At 38.3% G+C, this 16,816-nt stretch overlaps 2 protein-coding genes across 5 annotated transcripts; one reads left to right on the top strand and one right to left on the bottom strand.

Moving 5' to 3' along the window:
* Positions 1-1,376: 1,376 nt before the first annotated feature.
* LOC149014251 (pentatricopeptide repeat-containing protein At4g13650-like) lies at positions 1,377-4,688 on the bottom strand. Its single transcript, XM_089157220.1, has one exon. It carries the CDS (start codon positions 4,335-4,337, stop codon positions 2,004-2,006), a length of 2,334 nt encoding a protein of 777 aa, XP_089013346.1. The 5' UTR covers positions 4,338-4,688; the 3' UTR covers positions 1,377-2,003.
* A 916-nt stretch (positions 4,689-5,604) lies between these two features.
* Positions 5,605-13,150, top strand: LOC149014252 (phosphopantothenoylcysteine decarboxylase HAL3a-like). 4 transcript variants are annotated; one of them, XM_089156451.1, is made up of 4 exons: positions 5,605-5,774; positions 8,094-8,315; positions 10,486-10,836; positions 12,439-13,150. In XM_089156451.1, exons 3-4 carry the CDS (start codon positions 10,489-10,491, stop codon positions 12,745-12,747), a joined length of 657 nt encoding a protein of 218 aa, XP_089012577.1. In that variant the 5' UTR covers positions 5,605-5,774; positions 8,094-8,315; positions 10,486-10,488; the 3' UTR covers positions 12,748-13,150. The 4 variants fall into 4 exon arrangements, with proteins under 4 accessions (XP_089012577.1, XP_089012578.1, XP_089012575.1 ...); XM_089156452.1 differs by lacking the exon at positions 8,094-8,315 and adding an exon at positions 9,064-9,137; XM_089156449.1 differs by lacking the exon at positions 8,094-8,315 and having other exon boundaries at positions 5,606-5,774; positions 12,439-13,135.
* The last annotated feature ends 3,666 nt before the right edge of the window (positions 13,151-16,816 follow it).

A 16,816-nucleotide genomic window follows, 5' to 3' on the forward strand; every position in this document is an offset into this window, starting at 1 on the left:
GAAGTAACAACAGGTGATTCGGGTTCATTGCAAGTTCGTCCTACACAAAAGAGGCGCAAGCAGGAGTGCTTCGAACCAGAACCATAATGTTGGTTTTGCTTTTGCAGATCTTCATAATGAGTCTAGTAGTCCCAAAACATTTGTTAAAGGGAAAATAACTAATGGGTGAAGGTGGAGGGGGGTCGTCACCGGCAGGGGAGGGGCGGTGGTGGGTTTCTGGCTGAAGGAAGATGATGTTCTCCCGGTGAAGGGATTCACCCTAGGGCACAAAATAAAGGAAAATTATTAAGGGGTATTTTGGTCTTTACACATTTAGAAGGGTATATTGGACATTTTACACCCCAACCTTAACTGTCAAAATGCTTCATTGTTAAGGGGGTAAATTGAAAATTTTCACTTTGTTCAGAGGGGGCACCGTGGAATATAACCCCCTTGAGGGGGCAGTCACGAATTTGGACCCCACTTAAGGGGGCACCACGCAAAGAACTCTTATTTTTATATACATGTCCGGCCGGTCCAAAGGAGATTCAAATTCTTGATCTTATATTATAGAGTTAGTTTTTATCCATTAAGCCAACCCGTTGAGCTTTATGCTAATCTCGGAATCAATTTGAAATGAGTTGTCTCTAGTTTGTGTTGCTGTTTTTTTTTTTTTTTGGTAAACCACACATTTCATTAAAAGGAAGAATAAGCAACAACCACTAGATCAAACTCAAAAAGCGAGTTAATCCAGGAAGAGGACACATGCCAACAAGTCCGAGCAGACAAGGTCTTTCTGGCTAGGGAGTGGGCTATGCCATTTTTCCTCCTAGGAATTACATTAAAAGAACAAACCTTAAAGGACACAGCTAACTCTACAACATCCCTTATGATGGGCTTGACACTAAAATGTGGGGGGGGGGGGGGGGGGTTAGAGTCTTGGCCCAAAACCAAGCACACCAGGCCCGTTGAATCGGAGAATAGTTCAACATCAACCAGCCCTTGATTTCTAGCTCACACCACTGCTTCTCTAATGGTATCCCCTTAAACATTGCAAAACCAACACCTCCTGAGTTGAGTCGATTGGGTTCGCAACATCACAGAATATCTTAAGACTATCATCTGAAACTTTCCAGCACATTCCTACCCTCCTCAGCAATAGAGTTTCTTGGCGAGATAGCCCCATTCACCTTCTAGAATTCCTGAAAAGCTAAATTAGCCTTCAAGGCGATCTCCAAGGGCATCGATCTCTCATTCCCAGAGGCATGCTGGTTTCGAGCTAACCATATGTTCTAGCATACAAAGGATATTTGGGCCAGCACTTCCTTTGCTCTTTCCTTCGAATCGAAAGTAGAGGAAGACCAGTTTTTCAAGATAGACTAGAGAGACGTTTCTCCCAAAAAGTTGCTAGAGTATTATCATATGTCCAGGTTTAGACGGCCTAAGAAGAGCACAACTTAGGCTACTACAATTAGTTATCACATGAAGCTTGGGAAACCTTTCAAAAACACCAAAATCATCAACAGCTACTCTGATTTCCATTAATTTCTCTTGATTGAAATAATCCTTACAGTGATTTCCGATGTTCTTGGCTGAACTAATGACTTGGGTTTTGCTTCCAATTCACTAGTTCATGATCCCATACGTCGATTTCTTGCTAACCAATGATACAAGATTCTAAGAACTGTCAATTGAAGTTGGTGAGTTGAAGTGGAAAAGCCCCCTCCCAAGAGGTATTTGGATTCAACCTTATTGATTCTCATCTTCCATTCCATGGGTACCTATCAAAATAAAAAGAATAATACATAGTTCTTGTGTGATGCAACTTTAGTTCAGACACTGATGTGAGAAAATTTGTAACTCACTTTCAAATAATTCTTAAATCCCAACTTTTGCCCATTTTACTCTAGAGCAAAAAGGATGCTTTCTGATTTCATAGCAATTCAGTATCTCACTGACATTATCTATAAGTGCACCGATCAATAGGCAGCCCTCAATTATTTGATCAAATTATATACTCAACATCAATGAGCTAGATCTCTGGTTATCAACCAGCTGTTTCCTGAATCCTTTTGGATTCCAATACTTGCCATTTTCTGCCTCAATACCATAGCTTCTTCCCACCTTCCAGCTTCAGAGTAAGCATTTGAGAGAAGAACATATGAAGCATGATCGTCGGGCTCTAATTCCATTACCTTTCTTGCTGATTCCTCTCCAATCAACAAGTTCCCGTGTTTCCTACAAGCACTTAGAAGTGTTCTCCATGCTGAAACACCAATGGAGTCTTGCAGTAATTGGTTTGCTTCCTCGAGCCAGCCAGCACGGCCAAATGCATCAACCAAGCAAGAATAGTGTTCAGGTTCCGGCTCAATTCTGTAACCCTGACACATCGAATTGAAGATTAATATGCTCTCCTCAACGAGGCCCACATGGCTACAAGCTGATAAAACAGCTAAGAATGTTATTTTATTTGGGATTATGTTCATCTTCTCCATAGCTTTGACTATCTCAATTGCCTCCAGAGCTCTTCCATGTTGTGCAAAACCTGATATGAGAGCATTGAAAATTACTACATTTGGGTCACGTATTTCATGAAACACTTTGATTGAGTCCTCGATGTTACCACATTTAGCATACAAGTCTATTATAGAGCTCCCAACATAGACATCTCTACCAAAACCAAATTTGATAACAGATGAATGGAACTGTTTTCCCAGATCCATGACTGCTAAGGCTGATGAAGCAGTGATGCACAATGGGAGACTGAAGCAGCTTAGACATATACCAACAGATAACATCTCTTTGCAAAGCTTAAGAGCTTCCAAATGGATCCCGTTCTGAACATAGCTTCCAATTATGGAATTCCATGAGGCTTCATCCTTGTGAACCATTTTGTCGAAGGCTTTCCAGGCATCCTCAATTCCCTTGCACTTAGAATACATGTTTATAACCCCGTTTCCAACAAGAGTCTTGCTGTTCAGGTTGAACTTCACAATATCCGCATGGATCTGAAGTCCCAAGTCTAAATCTGTTTGACCTTGACAAGATTTTAGAATCGCAATCATGGTGGCTTCGTCGGGTTTCAATGTGGTAGTTTGCCGAAGTTCCCGGTAGAGTTTGATGCAGGCAGTGGATCCCTCTGGCATAACAGTGTAACCCATGATCATAGAATTCCAAGCAACAATGTCTTTATCAGAAATGCTTCTGAAAACCTTTTTAGCCTCATCCATATAGCTAGAATCGGTATAAAGATTCAAAAGTACACTCGAAACAAAACAATCAGCGTGGTATCCATTTTTTATCATCTGGGTATGGATTTGAATTCCTGTATCTATTCCTCTGATCTCAACACATGCTTTTAAAGCACCTGATAAGGCATGCTGATCAGGCTTCAAGCCTTCCCTACACATATCTCGGAACAAAACCACAGCTTCCTTGCTGCAATCATTTCTTGCATAACCAGATATAACTGAACTCCAAACAAAAGCATCTTTTCCAGCCATTGCATCAAGGACTTTTTCACCTGAGCCCATATTGCCACACTTTCCATACAGATCAACTAGTGCACTACCCACAACAACATCAGATTCGGTTCCAAATTTCAGAACAAGGCAATGGATTTGCTCCACCTCTCTGAGAAAACAACAGCACTTGAGTAAACTTGTAAACGTGAAATCGTTAGGCTTCAACCCATCAACAACTTGCATTTCTGAAAACAATCTACAAACTTCGGTGCAATCATGAATCTGAGCAAAACCGGAAATCATGACATTCCACGTAACTTCATCTCTTCGAAACAAGCCATTAAAGATGCGGCAAGCATCATCTAAAAACCCACCAAATTTGAAGTACATGTGAACAAGAGAACTCCCTGCGAATTCATCTTTTTCCAAGCCAAGGCGGATGATCAGTCCATGAATCTGCAGACCCAATTCAACAAAATTGAGAGCAGTACATGCGCGAATCACTACCGAAACGCTGAACTGGTTCGGCTTCTCGCCCGACTGTATCATTTCTACAAACAATTGGAGCGCTGTTCCGAAGGACCCACGATGAACGTATGCCGTAGTCATGGAAGTCCATGTAACGACATTCTTGTGCGGGATTTGATCGAACAGTTGACGAGCATGGCTTAAATCTCCGCACCTCGAGTAGAAATTCAAAAGGGTATTTGTTAAATAAACCTCCGAAATGGTCCCTGAAGTTATAAGCGTCCCGTGTATCTGTTTGCATTCTCTGAATGACTTCGGCTTTGAATAATTTTGTAACAAACATTCCTCAAGAGTGGTGCTGTGAGTTTGGCGATAACATAACCGGTGAACAGCTCCAATTACAGAGCGACGAACAGATTGGATCATACGGCCCAGCTTTCATCTCGTTGACGACGAACAGTTAATAGTAATCAGGTGCAAGTCAAGTTGGCCGGCGTTCTTGAGAGCCCCTCTCTCACTCTCTGATCTTGGTTCAATTCTGCGCTTCAGCAAGATGATCATCGTTGAGGAGCGAGATAATCTTGCTCTGTGATTCTTTCCGAATTGATGATTGTGTCTGCACTGCAAGTCTACAACTCCTTGGCTCAAACACTTCGACCTCCGATGATCGAAGAATAAGGAACAACTGAGTGGATAATTTTTGAAGGAAAGAATTTTACCTCCACCGTGCTGGAAGCCTGGAACGAGTTCATCAAAATCAACTGGTCGGTTCGTGCCGGTTTTTGTTAGAACGAATTTAAAATCAAACAAAAAAAAATCTGATGAATAAATACTTCTACTCTTCTAGTGTTATTGTTATAGATTCGCCCTTCTTTAATTCTCTTCACCTCATTTTTTTTTTTTAGAGTTTGGGGAAAAAATCTCAAATCCACTCAAATATTATGTTTGACAGTTACGAAACTTAAGAAGCTATTTATAATATAAAACCCTAATTTTTAGCCACTCCAACAATAGTAAATGTCAATAATACCCTTAAATGAATATGAACTCAGATAAAAAACCAGTGTTAGTTAAGTCCACAAACCCAACAATTGTTATTTCAGTGCCTATACTCCTTACAAAGTACTCGTTTGTGGGGGCGATGAAATGGAATAGATGATCGACTAATCAGTTTGCTAGTTGGTAATAGCTAGCATCATTAGCTGCCATGCATCTACCATTTATGGCTAGATTGAAGTCCGGTCGGACTCCCTTGTAATTGTGTATTTGTGTATGTCACAAACGAATTGAATGTTGCACCTTGGAATGTCCTTAATTATTGGTATGTTGGATGAAGTGTTGTGGGCAAGGTTTAAAGTATCCTACAATATCATTCGATACTAGGCGATACGTATCCATATTTGACCCGACCGATACGATACATCTCGATACGTCTCTCTACTAAATTACACTAAGATACATTAGCTAGAGTGATACAATATTCTATATAGGACGATACATCTCTTAAAATCATCTGACCGATACGATAACGGGCCTTATGCAAGTGTGGAGGGATGGAAACGCAGGCCAACCCAGTGTCAAGCCTATTTTGAGGAACAATGATAGTATAATTTTAAAAGTTTGACGGGATAAAAATAGAATTATATAATATCTTAAAGGAGGTACATGCAAATTGCCCTGAATTTAAATTACAAAATTTAAACACGCTCCCAATTTGAATGTAACTGGCGAAAGACAGAAAGTTGGAATTTCCGCCTTTCTATCATCTCATCGTCAACTTCGAAGCTGGTTCGGTCGGACTCAGAGCAACGTCCAGAGCTCCTCGAGCAGGAACAAATTCGAAGCAGCCACCACCGGAAATAGGTTAGAAAGCCCCTTCTCCTTCTCCTCTTGTGTTCAATTTCTGGCAGGTTATTACGTTCAAAAGTTGATTTTGTTTATAGATTTTTGTTTGTGTATTGTTAAACATGAATCCATACTATTCTATGAGGCTAGAAAAAACCCTTATGTTAAAAATGGTCAAATTATGCATATGACGATTAGAAGGCCCTTGAACATAAGATAGAAGGCTTGAATCTGGTTAATTTTAAAAAGAGTACGACTAAAAGCTTGCAGCTGTTTTTTCTAATTCCGCTTGGCTACTATTTACCCAATTCCAAGTAAATACCCATTTATTTGCAACAGGACCATTCATAATCATAGTTGTCAATCATGAAATGTGATAATTGTGATAAACCTGCTTCGATCTAACTAGGTAGTCCCTCTGTCCTCAACATACACCTTTTGAAAAAGCTGTACAAGGGGCTGGTGAATGAGAAAGTATTAATTTGGGAAATCCAAAAATTTGGAGAGTGTGTCTGTTTGGAATTTAGGTACTATCTACATTTCTTTTGGTTGTTACAGTTCCTTCGAAATTCGTATGTTTATTTAGGGCCTGTTTGGTTACATGAGTCTGGAGATTTCAAATATCTAGAGATTTCAAATCTATGGAGTTATAATTTATAAAATTAGATGTTTGGTTGTAGAATGAAATCTGTGGATTCATCCTAAAAAATTATTTGATCGACGTGATTTTTGTGGATGTGCAAATGTATGGCTTTTTGAAATCTCTGGATTTCACCCCTTACCCATAAATCTCTGCCGTTTTTGTGTGGTGAATCTCTAGTTCTAAATCTGAGATTTTTACACCAAGTATAATTCGTTCTGAATCCGATTTGAAATCTCCGGATTCATGTCCCCTTAGGTATTGTTTACCATGCTTTGTTTATCTGCCTTTGTTGATTTGTTTATCTGATCTTCCTGTGAATTCAACCAGAATATCGATTTATGTCTGAAATTTTGATATTTTCTGAGCCTTGGTATTTGGGTTAATGTCAATATGCTTTCATTATGGATTTGCACCCAAAGTTCTTAATATAAGTTAGATATATGACTTTTTTCTTTGTTCCTGGGTGAAGTATTTAGGGAACCATAAATATTAGGCGTGATAAGGATGATTTTTCATCCTTTCCCTAATTGTCTCTAATTTGAATTCTTTCCATATCATTTCATCTTCTCATTTGAATTCTTTCCATTCATCACTCCTCTCATTTGAATTCTTTCCATTCATCATTCTTTACATTTGAATTCTTTCCATACCATCTCATCCTTCCATTTCATCAATATCCTAATTTGGTTTTGGCTTGATTAGGTTTCTCTATTTAATCATTTCCATACAAACATTTCCATGTATTGTATTTCCATGTTTTATATATTTCTTTTATTGTTCATAGTTACCTAAGAGCCTGTTTGGTTGTGTGAGTCCAGGGATTTCAAATCCCTGGACTCATGAATGGGCATTAAAACCCTGTTTGGTTGGAAAACATGAGCCCATTTAGAAATCTACCCGTTTCAAAATTTAGGCTAAAATTGTGAATGGGTAGAATTCAACGATTAGGGTGAAATGAGTGGGATGAGTCTCGTCTATAAATACCCCTTGAATGAGCGCATTTCAGATTTCATTTTGACGGTGTCTTGAACTCGAACGGCGCTTCCCAGAACGAACGAAGGTCCTCTCGAATAGTCTTCAGTGAGTCTTCTCCTCTCGAACAGTCTTCAGTGAGTCTTCTCCTCTCGAACAGTCTTCAGTGAGTCTCCAACAGCAGAGTGAACGAAATCTCTTTGAACGGCAGTCTGAACGAAATCCTCGTTCAACAACAGTTTGAACGAAATCTCTTTCAACAGCAGTCTTCAACAGTCTAGGTGAGTTGCTTGTTTTCTTATTCAACTCTTGTCTTTTGTTTTTTTTTTCCTCTCACTTTCTTCATATGTTTTTTTCCAGTAGAGCTTCATTTTCTTGATTCTTCAATCTCTTGCATGATCATAGTTAGAATCATAATATGCCTCATACTTTCAATTCATACATCGTTGAAAATTTTAGTTCTGGTTTTAATCTTGTTTCGGGATAATCTGTTTTTTATTCAATGAAGGAGGCCACAGATTCGGTCCATAGTCCTTGTAGAGATCCAATTACAAGACCAAATTAGCTGCCATTTCTGATTCCTAGTCTGACTGTTTTGAACCCCTAATCATAATAGGACTGGACTAATTATAAATAGTTTGATGGAGGCCCTGGTTCAGATCATAATTATTTCTCTCAAGTTTTGAGTGCTTCTTATGTGTGTTTTCTGTTGCAACTACCAGTTTTGCTCAAGTTGGACAAGGAAGGTCAAGATCAAGGAAACCCCAAGGCTCTAGGTTTAGACAAGCCAAGTTCTGGCTTTCTGAAAACAGTTGATTCTGGCTTTCCAACAGGAGGGAAAAAAAGAATTTACACCCAGTTCCCTTCAAATTAGTTGATCTTTGGTGTTTAAAGCATCCAGTAGACATCGTGATGTAGTGGATTTATGTCTTGTAATATTTCTAGTAAGTTACACCACGTCCACTTGTTCAACTTTCTTAGTTTTGATCTAAATTAGTAGAAAATAGACTGGCAGGGTAACCTTCCATCTCACCAATTCAGATTCAGAACAATGCAATTTCTTCTAGTTATGTAATGCTCCCCAAACATCAATAACATTGATCCAGCAGGTCTCCATTGGCCATTTCTGAAAATGGTTTCTGCTGAACACAAATGATGAGACCATGTGTCCAGCTGACTCTTGATTATATATTTATATCTTGAATTCTGATTAGATGCCAATTGTCCAATATAAATTGTCTTGTAGACCCGAGAATGATTACTAGGAAACTTCACTATCCAAGCATATTCTTGTTTGAGACATTCTTTCAACTAATTTCACCAAAGACACTATTTTCAGAAAAACAATCCACCAATTTGATTCATGCCTGCTATATTCATCTTCTTAATACACTTAATTTCCGAACTTCATTCATTCTTAGGTTTATGAACAAAATCCCAAGAAAAATATAGTGTAAATTCATGTTAAGAAAAGTACCAAAGCAAAGAAAATCCAAAAATTAACATTTAATTTTGCATATAACATCACGTAGTAAATGGTGTCAAATTTTTCGTATTTACAAAATTGTGGACTCAAGTCTTGGTTTGTGACGACTTTACTCATTTCCTTGAGTAGCTTGCTTTATTTTACAGCAGTAATCCTTAAAATCTACAGCACTTGTAGCTACTGAATTCTGCTTTCTTCTGCATTAGTTAAGGTTTGCTACTGTTCTCTTCTCTTCAAGCACACAGACTTGGTTGCTGCTTCAGCTGTGGCATTATTTGAGGTACTTGTAGTGATGTGTATCCTACATGTCATGTCTTGGGTGTATAATTTCCTTGAGTAGCTTGCTTTATTTTACAGCAGTAATCCTTAAAATCTACAGCACCTGTAGCTACTGAATTCTGCTTTCTTCTGCATTAGTTAAGGATGAATCCATAGATTTCATTCTACAGATTCAAGTAACCAAACAGTTTTCAGGATGAATCCACAGATTTCATTTCACCAGATTCAAGTAACCAAACGGTTAATTTTTTCATTCATGAGTCCATAGATTTGAAATCTCATTTCATTTCAAATGGCTGGATTCACACAACCAAACAGGCCCTAACAGCATGGGATGTATGCTGCCTATATATTTGAGGTTCTCTTATATGAAATTATTCAACCATTTTTCCCATTGAGGTTGTTTCTTAATATGGTATCAGCCTAACACACGATTCTACATCTTCATCATCCACGTGTTCTTCTTCCTCATCTTCCACCTCTTCTTCAATGGATTCCTCTCATACGGTTCACTCTTTTGCTACAATTGTGATCCCTTCAGCTGTTGCACCATCTTTCACCATGTATTGTATTTCCATGTTTTATATCTTTCTTTTATTGTTCATAGTTACCTAACAGCATGGGATGTATGCTGCCTATATATTTGAGGTTTTCTTATATGAAATTATTCAACCATTTTTCCCATTGAGGTTGTTTCTTAATAATAAATATTGTTTTTTCCTATTTATTGCTATTATTTATTTATTTATTTCATCTTCTTGTGAATCCATTATGAATATTGGCCATCCAGACTTCTGTATTGGGATTAATGTCATACACTATTGTGGATTTTTACTCAAAATTGTTGGTTGGAATTAGGGACTTGTGATGTACTATTTTGATCCATTGTCTAAATTTTGCAATTATTATTATGTGGAGGCATGATAAATGAACTAACAGAATTTGAAGGTTCTGTAACCATATTGAATTATGTTAACCCAATAAATGTTCTGATTCTTGATTAATAGAGGAATAAAAGACAAACAACCATCAGATTTTGTACTTTGGAGTTTTATTATTCTCTGTCTCTTCTTCACATAGACACATGGCTTATAATTTTTTCTAGACAGGGTTTTGGTTTGTTTGCAAATCTTTTTAGGGGGTTCATGTTTAATGTGTCACCGGGTAATGTATGAACATCCATGTTTCCCCATTTTTTTGGTAAATCTTCCTAGTAGTCATAGTGATATGCATTTACTTGTAAAGAATACCAGATAGTACAATATGTGTATCTAAGGATTTCTACTCAAAGTGTTATGTAGTAATATCCACTTACTACCATCTTAGCTCTCTGCAAATGTTCTGGATAGGTTATGGCCTCCACGGAACCACTTGTTTATTCAGAAAGGGAACCAATACAAAATGGTGCAGTTCCTCGGAAGCCCCGAATTTTGTTAGCTGCAAGTGGAAGTGTAGCTGCAATAAAGTTTGCGAATCTGTGTCACTCTTTTTCTGAATGGGCTGAAGTTAAAGCAGTTGCTACCAAGGCATCTTTGCACTTTATTGATAAAACATCGCTTCCTAAGGATGTTGTTCTTTTTACTGAAGAGGATGAATGGTCCAGTTGGAAGAAAATAGGAGATAGTGTGCTTCATATTGAGCTCCGCAAGTGGGCTGATGTGATGGTTATTGCACCCTTGTCAGCCAATACACTTGCCAAGGTACATATTCTCTAATTCCACAACTAATGTCTGTGGGTTGTTGGTTTGTCTTAGACTAGCCCATAATAGCTGGAAAAAGAAATGCATATTCAGAAGGCTATAAACCCTCTTTGGAAGTTATTTTGATAATAATTGTGGTGGCTTTTTACTAGGAACAACTTTTAGCCCAGAATTTTGCTGTCAACATGTACCCAACTCATGGCTTTTTGAATAATCATTGATGCATGTATCTGTTGTCACTGCCAGTAAAAACTGACGATACAGGTATCTTTGATATCATCTGATAAGGGACAACAAACCATAGCTATGTATCTATCCAACTTGTATTTGTTGGATATGTCCCGCTTGTGTTTTTTTCTTCGATCATTCTGTTTAATAATAGAGTGAGGTTACTTTATAGTAGAGTATCAATTATGCTAGAACTATTTATCCTGAAGTATCACCCAAAAAAAAAAGGGAAGAAAGAAAGAAAGAAAGCTATTACTGCTGTTGTGAGCTACTCCAGTCTGTTTCTCTTCTACTTTCCCTTCTGCTCACAACATTTCTTCTTTTCCATTGGCGAATTCCTCTTTGACTGCCTCCATCTCAGATCCATTTCTCCTGTGGTTTCTCAATGTCACCCCACCTACCTTTAAAGTTCTCCTAATACAGCTGTCTCCTCTGGAAAGCACCATTCTAGCCATTTCTCAAAAATTATGACCTTAGGGTTTGTTGATGGCAGTTTCACTCGACTGCCTGTGGTTACTTCTGATGCATTGTCCTCCAATATTGCCGCTCTATGGGACCATCAAGATCAGCTCATCTTGAGCTGGATCATTTGCTCTCTTTCTCAGACGGCTCTATTGCAAGTTGTTGGTTCTTCAACCTCTCAACATGCTTGGGAGACTAGCTCTGATACATGCACCCTCCTCTAAAATAAAAATCTTGGATCTCAAGGAATTTTTTTTTTGGATGAATGGATCTCAAGGATTGGCTGTCATAAATTCAGTAAGGGCCACACTGTAGCAGCTTATCTTGTGAAACTTTGCTCCATCAACCACTTCTGCAGTGATAGATCAACTATTCTGTGATCAGGATCTTAACTTCATCCTTAACCTTGTTTCCCTTTCAGTAATCTGACTGAGATAATGACTAATCATCTTATTCTGAAGTGCCTTCTTATGTTGGAACTGGGTTGATTCAGAGTTTGATACAACACAGCTTTTCTCTCATCCAATGATGAGTTGCCAACAACACAACATGTGGATCTATTAGTCATTTTGGATAATGCAGTCATTAACCAGTTGAAAATCTGTGTTTAACTTTTTCATGATTCGAGTTATAAACCTGACTCAAGACTCTTAACTTCCTCCTAAACCGAGTTGCAGTTAGATGGGTAGATACAACTTGCACCAGCCTGTAAACGTTTGCTGCAGCCATCTAAGTTTAACTCATATGTTGTTAAAATCATTAATTTAGTTCTCAATTTTCTTTTGTGGGATTTAATTTTGTTTTAAAAACACTGAGAATCTCTTTTCTGCAAATTTCTTGCAAGCTTGTTTCTGATTCTGTTATGTATATACACTGCTCAATCTTATTTTGGGTTTCCTTGAGCTCTGATAGATTGCTGGGGGCTTGTGTGACAACCTCTTGACATGCATAGTTCGAGCCTGGGACTTCGGTAAGCCGCTTTTTGTTGCACCAGCCATGAATACCTATATGTGGAACAACCCTTTCACCAAAAAGCATCTCGACGTAATCAGCAAGCTTGGAATTTCTCTGATTCCTCCGATTACTAAGCTATTGGCTTGTGGAGATTATGGCAATGGTGCGATGGCCGAACCTTCTATCATCTACTCTACTGTGAGGCTCTCTTTGGAACCAGTAGCAAAAGCAACTAGTGGCAGTGGTCTAGATTGCTCGTATGATTAAGTAACCAGAACATAGAATGTGTAGACAAACTTGGATTTTTTTTTTTTGGATGAATTACAAACTTGGAATTTGTTTATGGATAGAGTTCCTTCAGCGTGGTAACTAGGGAAGCTCTTAATCCATGGGATTTGATATTTGATATTGTGCGAGTACCATATTGATGACATGGTATGGACAAAGGGTAAAATGGTAAAAAACCATTATTTAAAGAGATTTTGGGGCACTTTTATCTTCTTCTTTTCTTTTTTAATTTAAAGTGATTTAGAGAAGTCATCAAGACTTCACTTCAAGAACAGCAGCATCTTTGTCATTGTTTTGCTAAAAATGGTGAGCTTTAATATATTCTTCAACTTAAGTCTTGCTAAGCTACAGCTTCTTTTCTTATTATCAGAAATCTTGCCCAATCTTGAATCAAAGAGGAGAGCTTAGGACTTATTTCAGTGGATAATGAAGCTCATAGGTGATGTGAACCATGCTGCCCTTGCAAAATAGAATGTGCTCCACTCAACTCAGTCTTGCCACATCTAGTACAAAGAGGGCCTACTCTAATGTTTATATATCTCAAATCTACAACCTAAAGCCAGCCCATTTGAACATGCTCTTCAAAGAAAAGATAGAACTTTAGGGGAAGTGATGCAGCTCCTGCAATTCCTTCATACATCCTTATGAATATCTAAGGAATAGTATCTTGGTTTTACCTGTTGTTCAGCTGCTAGAAACATCATCCATTTTGATTATACATCCATGATAAGCAGATTTCGCAGTGTAAAGTCCATTAATAGTTTATGTGAAGTATAGTGGCAATATTCTCAAAAGGAGAATGAGCTTGTATGAGAGCTTTATTCTATACCCTAACTCACCATAACTAGATTTGGATTTCTTTGGTTCTGGTGTTTCAGCATAAATTCTTGTTTTCAGGAATAACCATACTCCCAAATTCTTATCTTCTCACTTGTACCAACTATCCACTGCAGACCTGATTTAGTACCTCTCTGCCCTCTAAAGGCCCTCCCAAGCCAAGGATGGATTGAGAGAAACAGCAGCTTCAAGGAAGGTAGACTTAATCAGAGTTAGGTTCCTTCCAAAGCCTCCAAGCTAGTTTCCCAAGTAGACCACTATTTTGATTGAAGGAGACCTAACCAAGACCTGCTTTCTCTTTTGATCACAAATCTGCTTCCAAGAAGTCCAACAGATGTTTTTCATTTTTAATAGGAAGCAGTGATGGCCTATTTGATCTTTTTGTCACGTAAAGTTGGGAGTTTAACGTGAGATGTTTAACGTGAGATGTTGAATAGGTCTGCACTGATTTAATTACGACCTTCCTCCCTACATGTAGATCTGTAAACGGATTGGTTTGAATACACCAGTATCCAAATAAGAATTCGGTTAGCAAAACCGCAATTCGAATTCAAATCTTGCAGCAATTTTGAGAAGGCATTCAAATTCCGATCGGGAAATTTATCGGATATCCAATAATAGTCCGATCCGATAAACTATTGGATTATTGATTGGTGATTGTTATTTTTTTTATTTATCTTTTATTTCCAATTACCGATTACTAGTTTCGAATCCGATTATCAGTTTTTTTTTAAGAAAAAAATGTTTAATACTTTACTCTAACTAGATAATTTTGTTGATCCAAAAAAAAGGGGGGATAATTTTTTATCTTTGATTATTCAGTTATCGATTAACAGTTTCCAAATCCGATTATCATCCCTTTTAAGAGAAAAAAATATTGAATACTTTACTCTATCAAGATATTATTCGATCTGATAAACAATTAATTGAGGAGAATGAATTTGTCACTCATATTCCATAAATTTATTTATTTATTTTGGGTAATAACCCATAATCTATAATAGACTAAACCTCTATTATGAATTTTTTTTTGTGGGATGGGGGGTAACAATTTTTTTAAAGTAAAATAAAATTTAAAGTAGATGTCAAACACATCAAAAGAATGAAAAATACAAAAAATTTAGAATGAGAATTGATACCAAAAAAAAAAAAAAAAAAAAAAAACCTACCTCCATGCACTGATGCTTGTTGTGTATAAACCTTTCAAAATAAAGAACGAAAATTTATCAAATGCCACTCCCTGAATTACCTTTAATAATGTCACTCGAAACAAATAAAAAGGTTAATTAAATCCCCTATTAACAGATAATTTTTGAGAAAAGATAAAAAATGACCTCCTAATGATGTAAAATATCTAGATTTAGAGAGAAGCCAAGACTTCACTTTAATAACAACAACTTCTGTCATTGTTTCGCTGAAAATGGAGAGCCTTAACATATTCTTCAATTTAAGGAAGCAAGTATTGCTAAGCCGTTGCTTCTTTTCTTATCTTCAGAAATTTTGCCCAATCTTAAATCAAATAGGAGAGTTTAGGGCTTATTTCACGGGGTATGAAGCTCAAAGGTGATGTGAACCATGCTGCCCTTGCAAAAGCACAATCCAATAGAATGTGCTCCACTGACTTAACCTTGTCACATCTAGGATAAAGAGGGTGTGGCTTAAATTTAAACCTGTTGCTCCAAAATTTGACTGTGAGCCAAACTTGGTTCTTGAGAAACAAAGAAAGTGAGTGTGAGCCGCTGGGAAGTCACCTCCAATGATTAAGTTAGAATTTGGTGAACACAAATCTTCATAGAGAGGAATAAATGACCCAAGAAGATGAAGAATGATTGTCTTCTTGGGTAGTTACAGGAGAGTAAATGACTAGAGTTAATGTTCCTGGACTTACTCTAACTCATGTAGAGTATTGGGATATATATTGAATTCATACCTCTGAGGTGGCTAAGAAGCACCGCAGTCCTCAGATCCTTTGTTCCAGATGAAGGGTCAAGGTGACTTCTGATGGGTAGCTTGATCAACAAGCCAAGAGCCCAAACTTCTTGAAGAAACTTCAAGATAGCTATACATAATCCCACCGGATTAGGTGATCAGGTTTACGTTGATGTGGATGTGACAACAGTCCCTCACTTTGGCAGACAAAATGTAATGCAACTAGCTGCTGATGTCCTAGCAGTGGCCCCCCCCGGTGGTCCTCTTTCCAATGCTTACCCTGGAAAGTGACTTCCTAGGAGCCCTAAGTGAGAGACCTCCAGGACCCCTTTGAGGCGTAGCTGCTGGTGAGGGTGTGGACCCACCAATCTTGGTAACCTTTTCCTTGCCCTTGTTGGCTAATGGTGACCCAGGGTGCTTACGACTCTCTTTCGTAACCAAGTCCCCAGTTTGGGCCCTAGCTTGAGCAGGACCTCGAGAACTACGTTCTCGAAAAGTGCAGTTCTCGGGAAGCAGGAGTGGCAAACTTCCTTTCTTCAGAAGAAACCCTTGTTTCAGCCTTGGCAGTCTCCTCCTTGGCCTCCTTGGCAATCTCAACCAAGGTCTTCATCTTAGACTCTAGCGGGACCCTTGCTACAGGGCTTGGCAATACACAGGATAAGAGGGTTGGCCCAGATCCAGAACCTCTTGTCTTCTAGCACTCATTTCTTGCAGCAGCCTGTGGTGCCTTGTAATTTTGAAGGAGAACTTCACAACTGAAGGCCATCTTTAGATTTGCATACAATATGAACACATTAGTCACAACACATATATGAGTAAAGACATAAATAAAGCTAAGGAAAGAAAGGTACAGGAGGCTCACCATCCATGACTTTTTAGAGTAACAAAGGAGCATCGAAGTCCATCTCTCTGCCATGTACTGGAACCCCCCGTCCTTGTAAAAACATCTCATAAAGAGAGTTGTCTTTTGGATCTAAGAAAGGCTTAATGTTCACTCTCTTTAGGGTGCTCTTAGTGATATTGGGCCACTTAACGACAACACACTCCTGAGGTGGGAGACAGACAATGTACCTGTCTCTCCACCCCTTGTTGCTAGTGGGTATGGTTTTCATCTTCTAGGACATGGAACTTGGTACTGGAGGTTCCCCGCCTATTGAAGTTGAACCCCCCCTCTCTCTCTCTCTCTCTCTCTATGGTTCTAAGTATAAAGATGCACCTGAAGATGTTTAGGTTACACTCAACTCCCATACTATGACAATACCCTATGAACCCTACAAGATAT

This window comes from Hakea prostrata, chromosome 5 (assembly GCF_041222555.1).
Source record: "Hakea prostrata isolate BN-2017 chromosome 5, UWA_Hpros_2, whole genome shotgun sequence".
In the NCBI taxonomy this organism is placed as follows: domain Eukaryota; kingdom Viridiplantae; phylum Streptophyta; class Magnoliopsida; order Proteales; family Proteaceae; genus Hakea; species Hakea prostrata.

What these genes read in the sequence shown, in the direction of transcription:
- LOC149014252 (XM_089156451.1), top strand. Translation starts at nt 10,489, where the DNA reads ATGGCCTCCACGGAACCACTTGTTTATTCAGAAAGGGAACCAATACAA. An exon ending in CAGCCAATACACTTGCCAAG is followed by an intron (nt 10,837 to 12,438) that starts GTACATATTCTC and finishes GAGCTCTGATAG; the next exon opens with ATTGCTGGGGGCTTGTGTGA.
- LOC149014251 (XM_089157220.1), bottom strand. Translation starts at nt 4,337, where the DNA reads ATGATCCAATCTGTTCGTCGCTCTGTAATTGGAGCTGTTCACCGGTTA.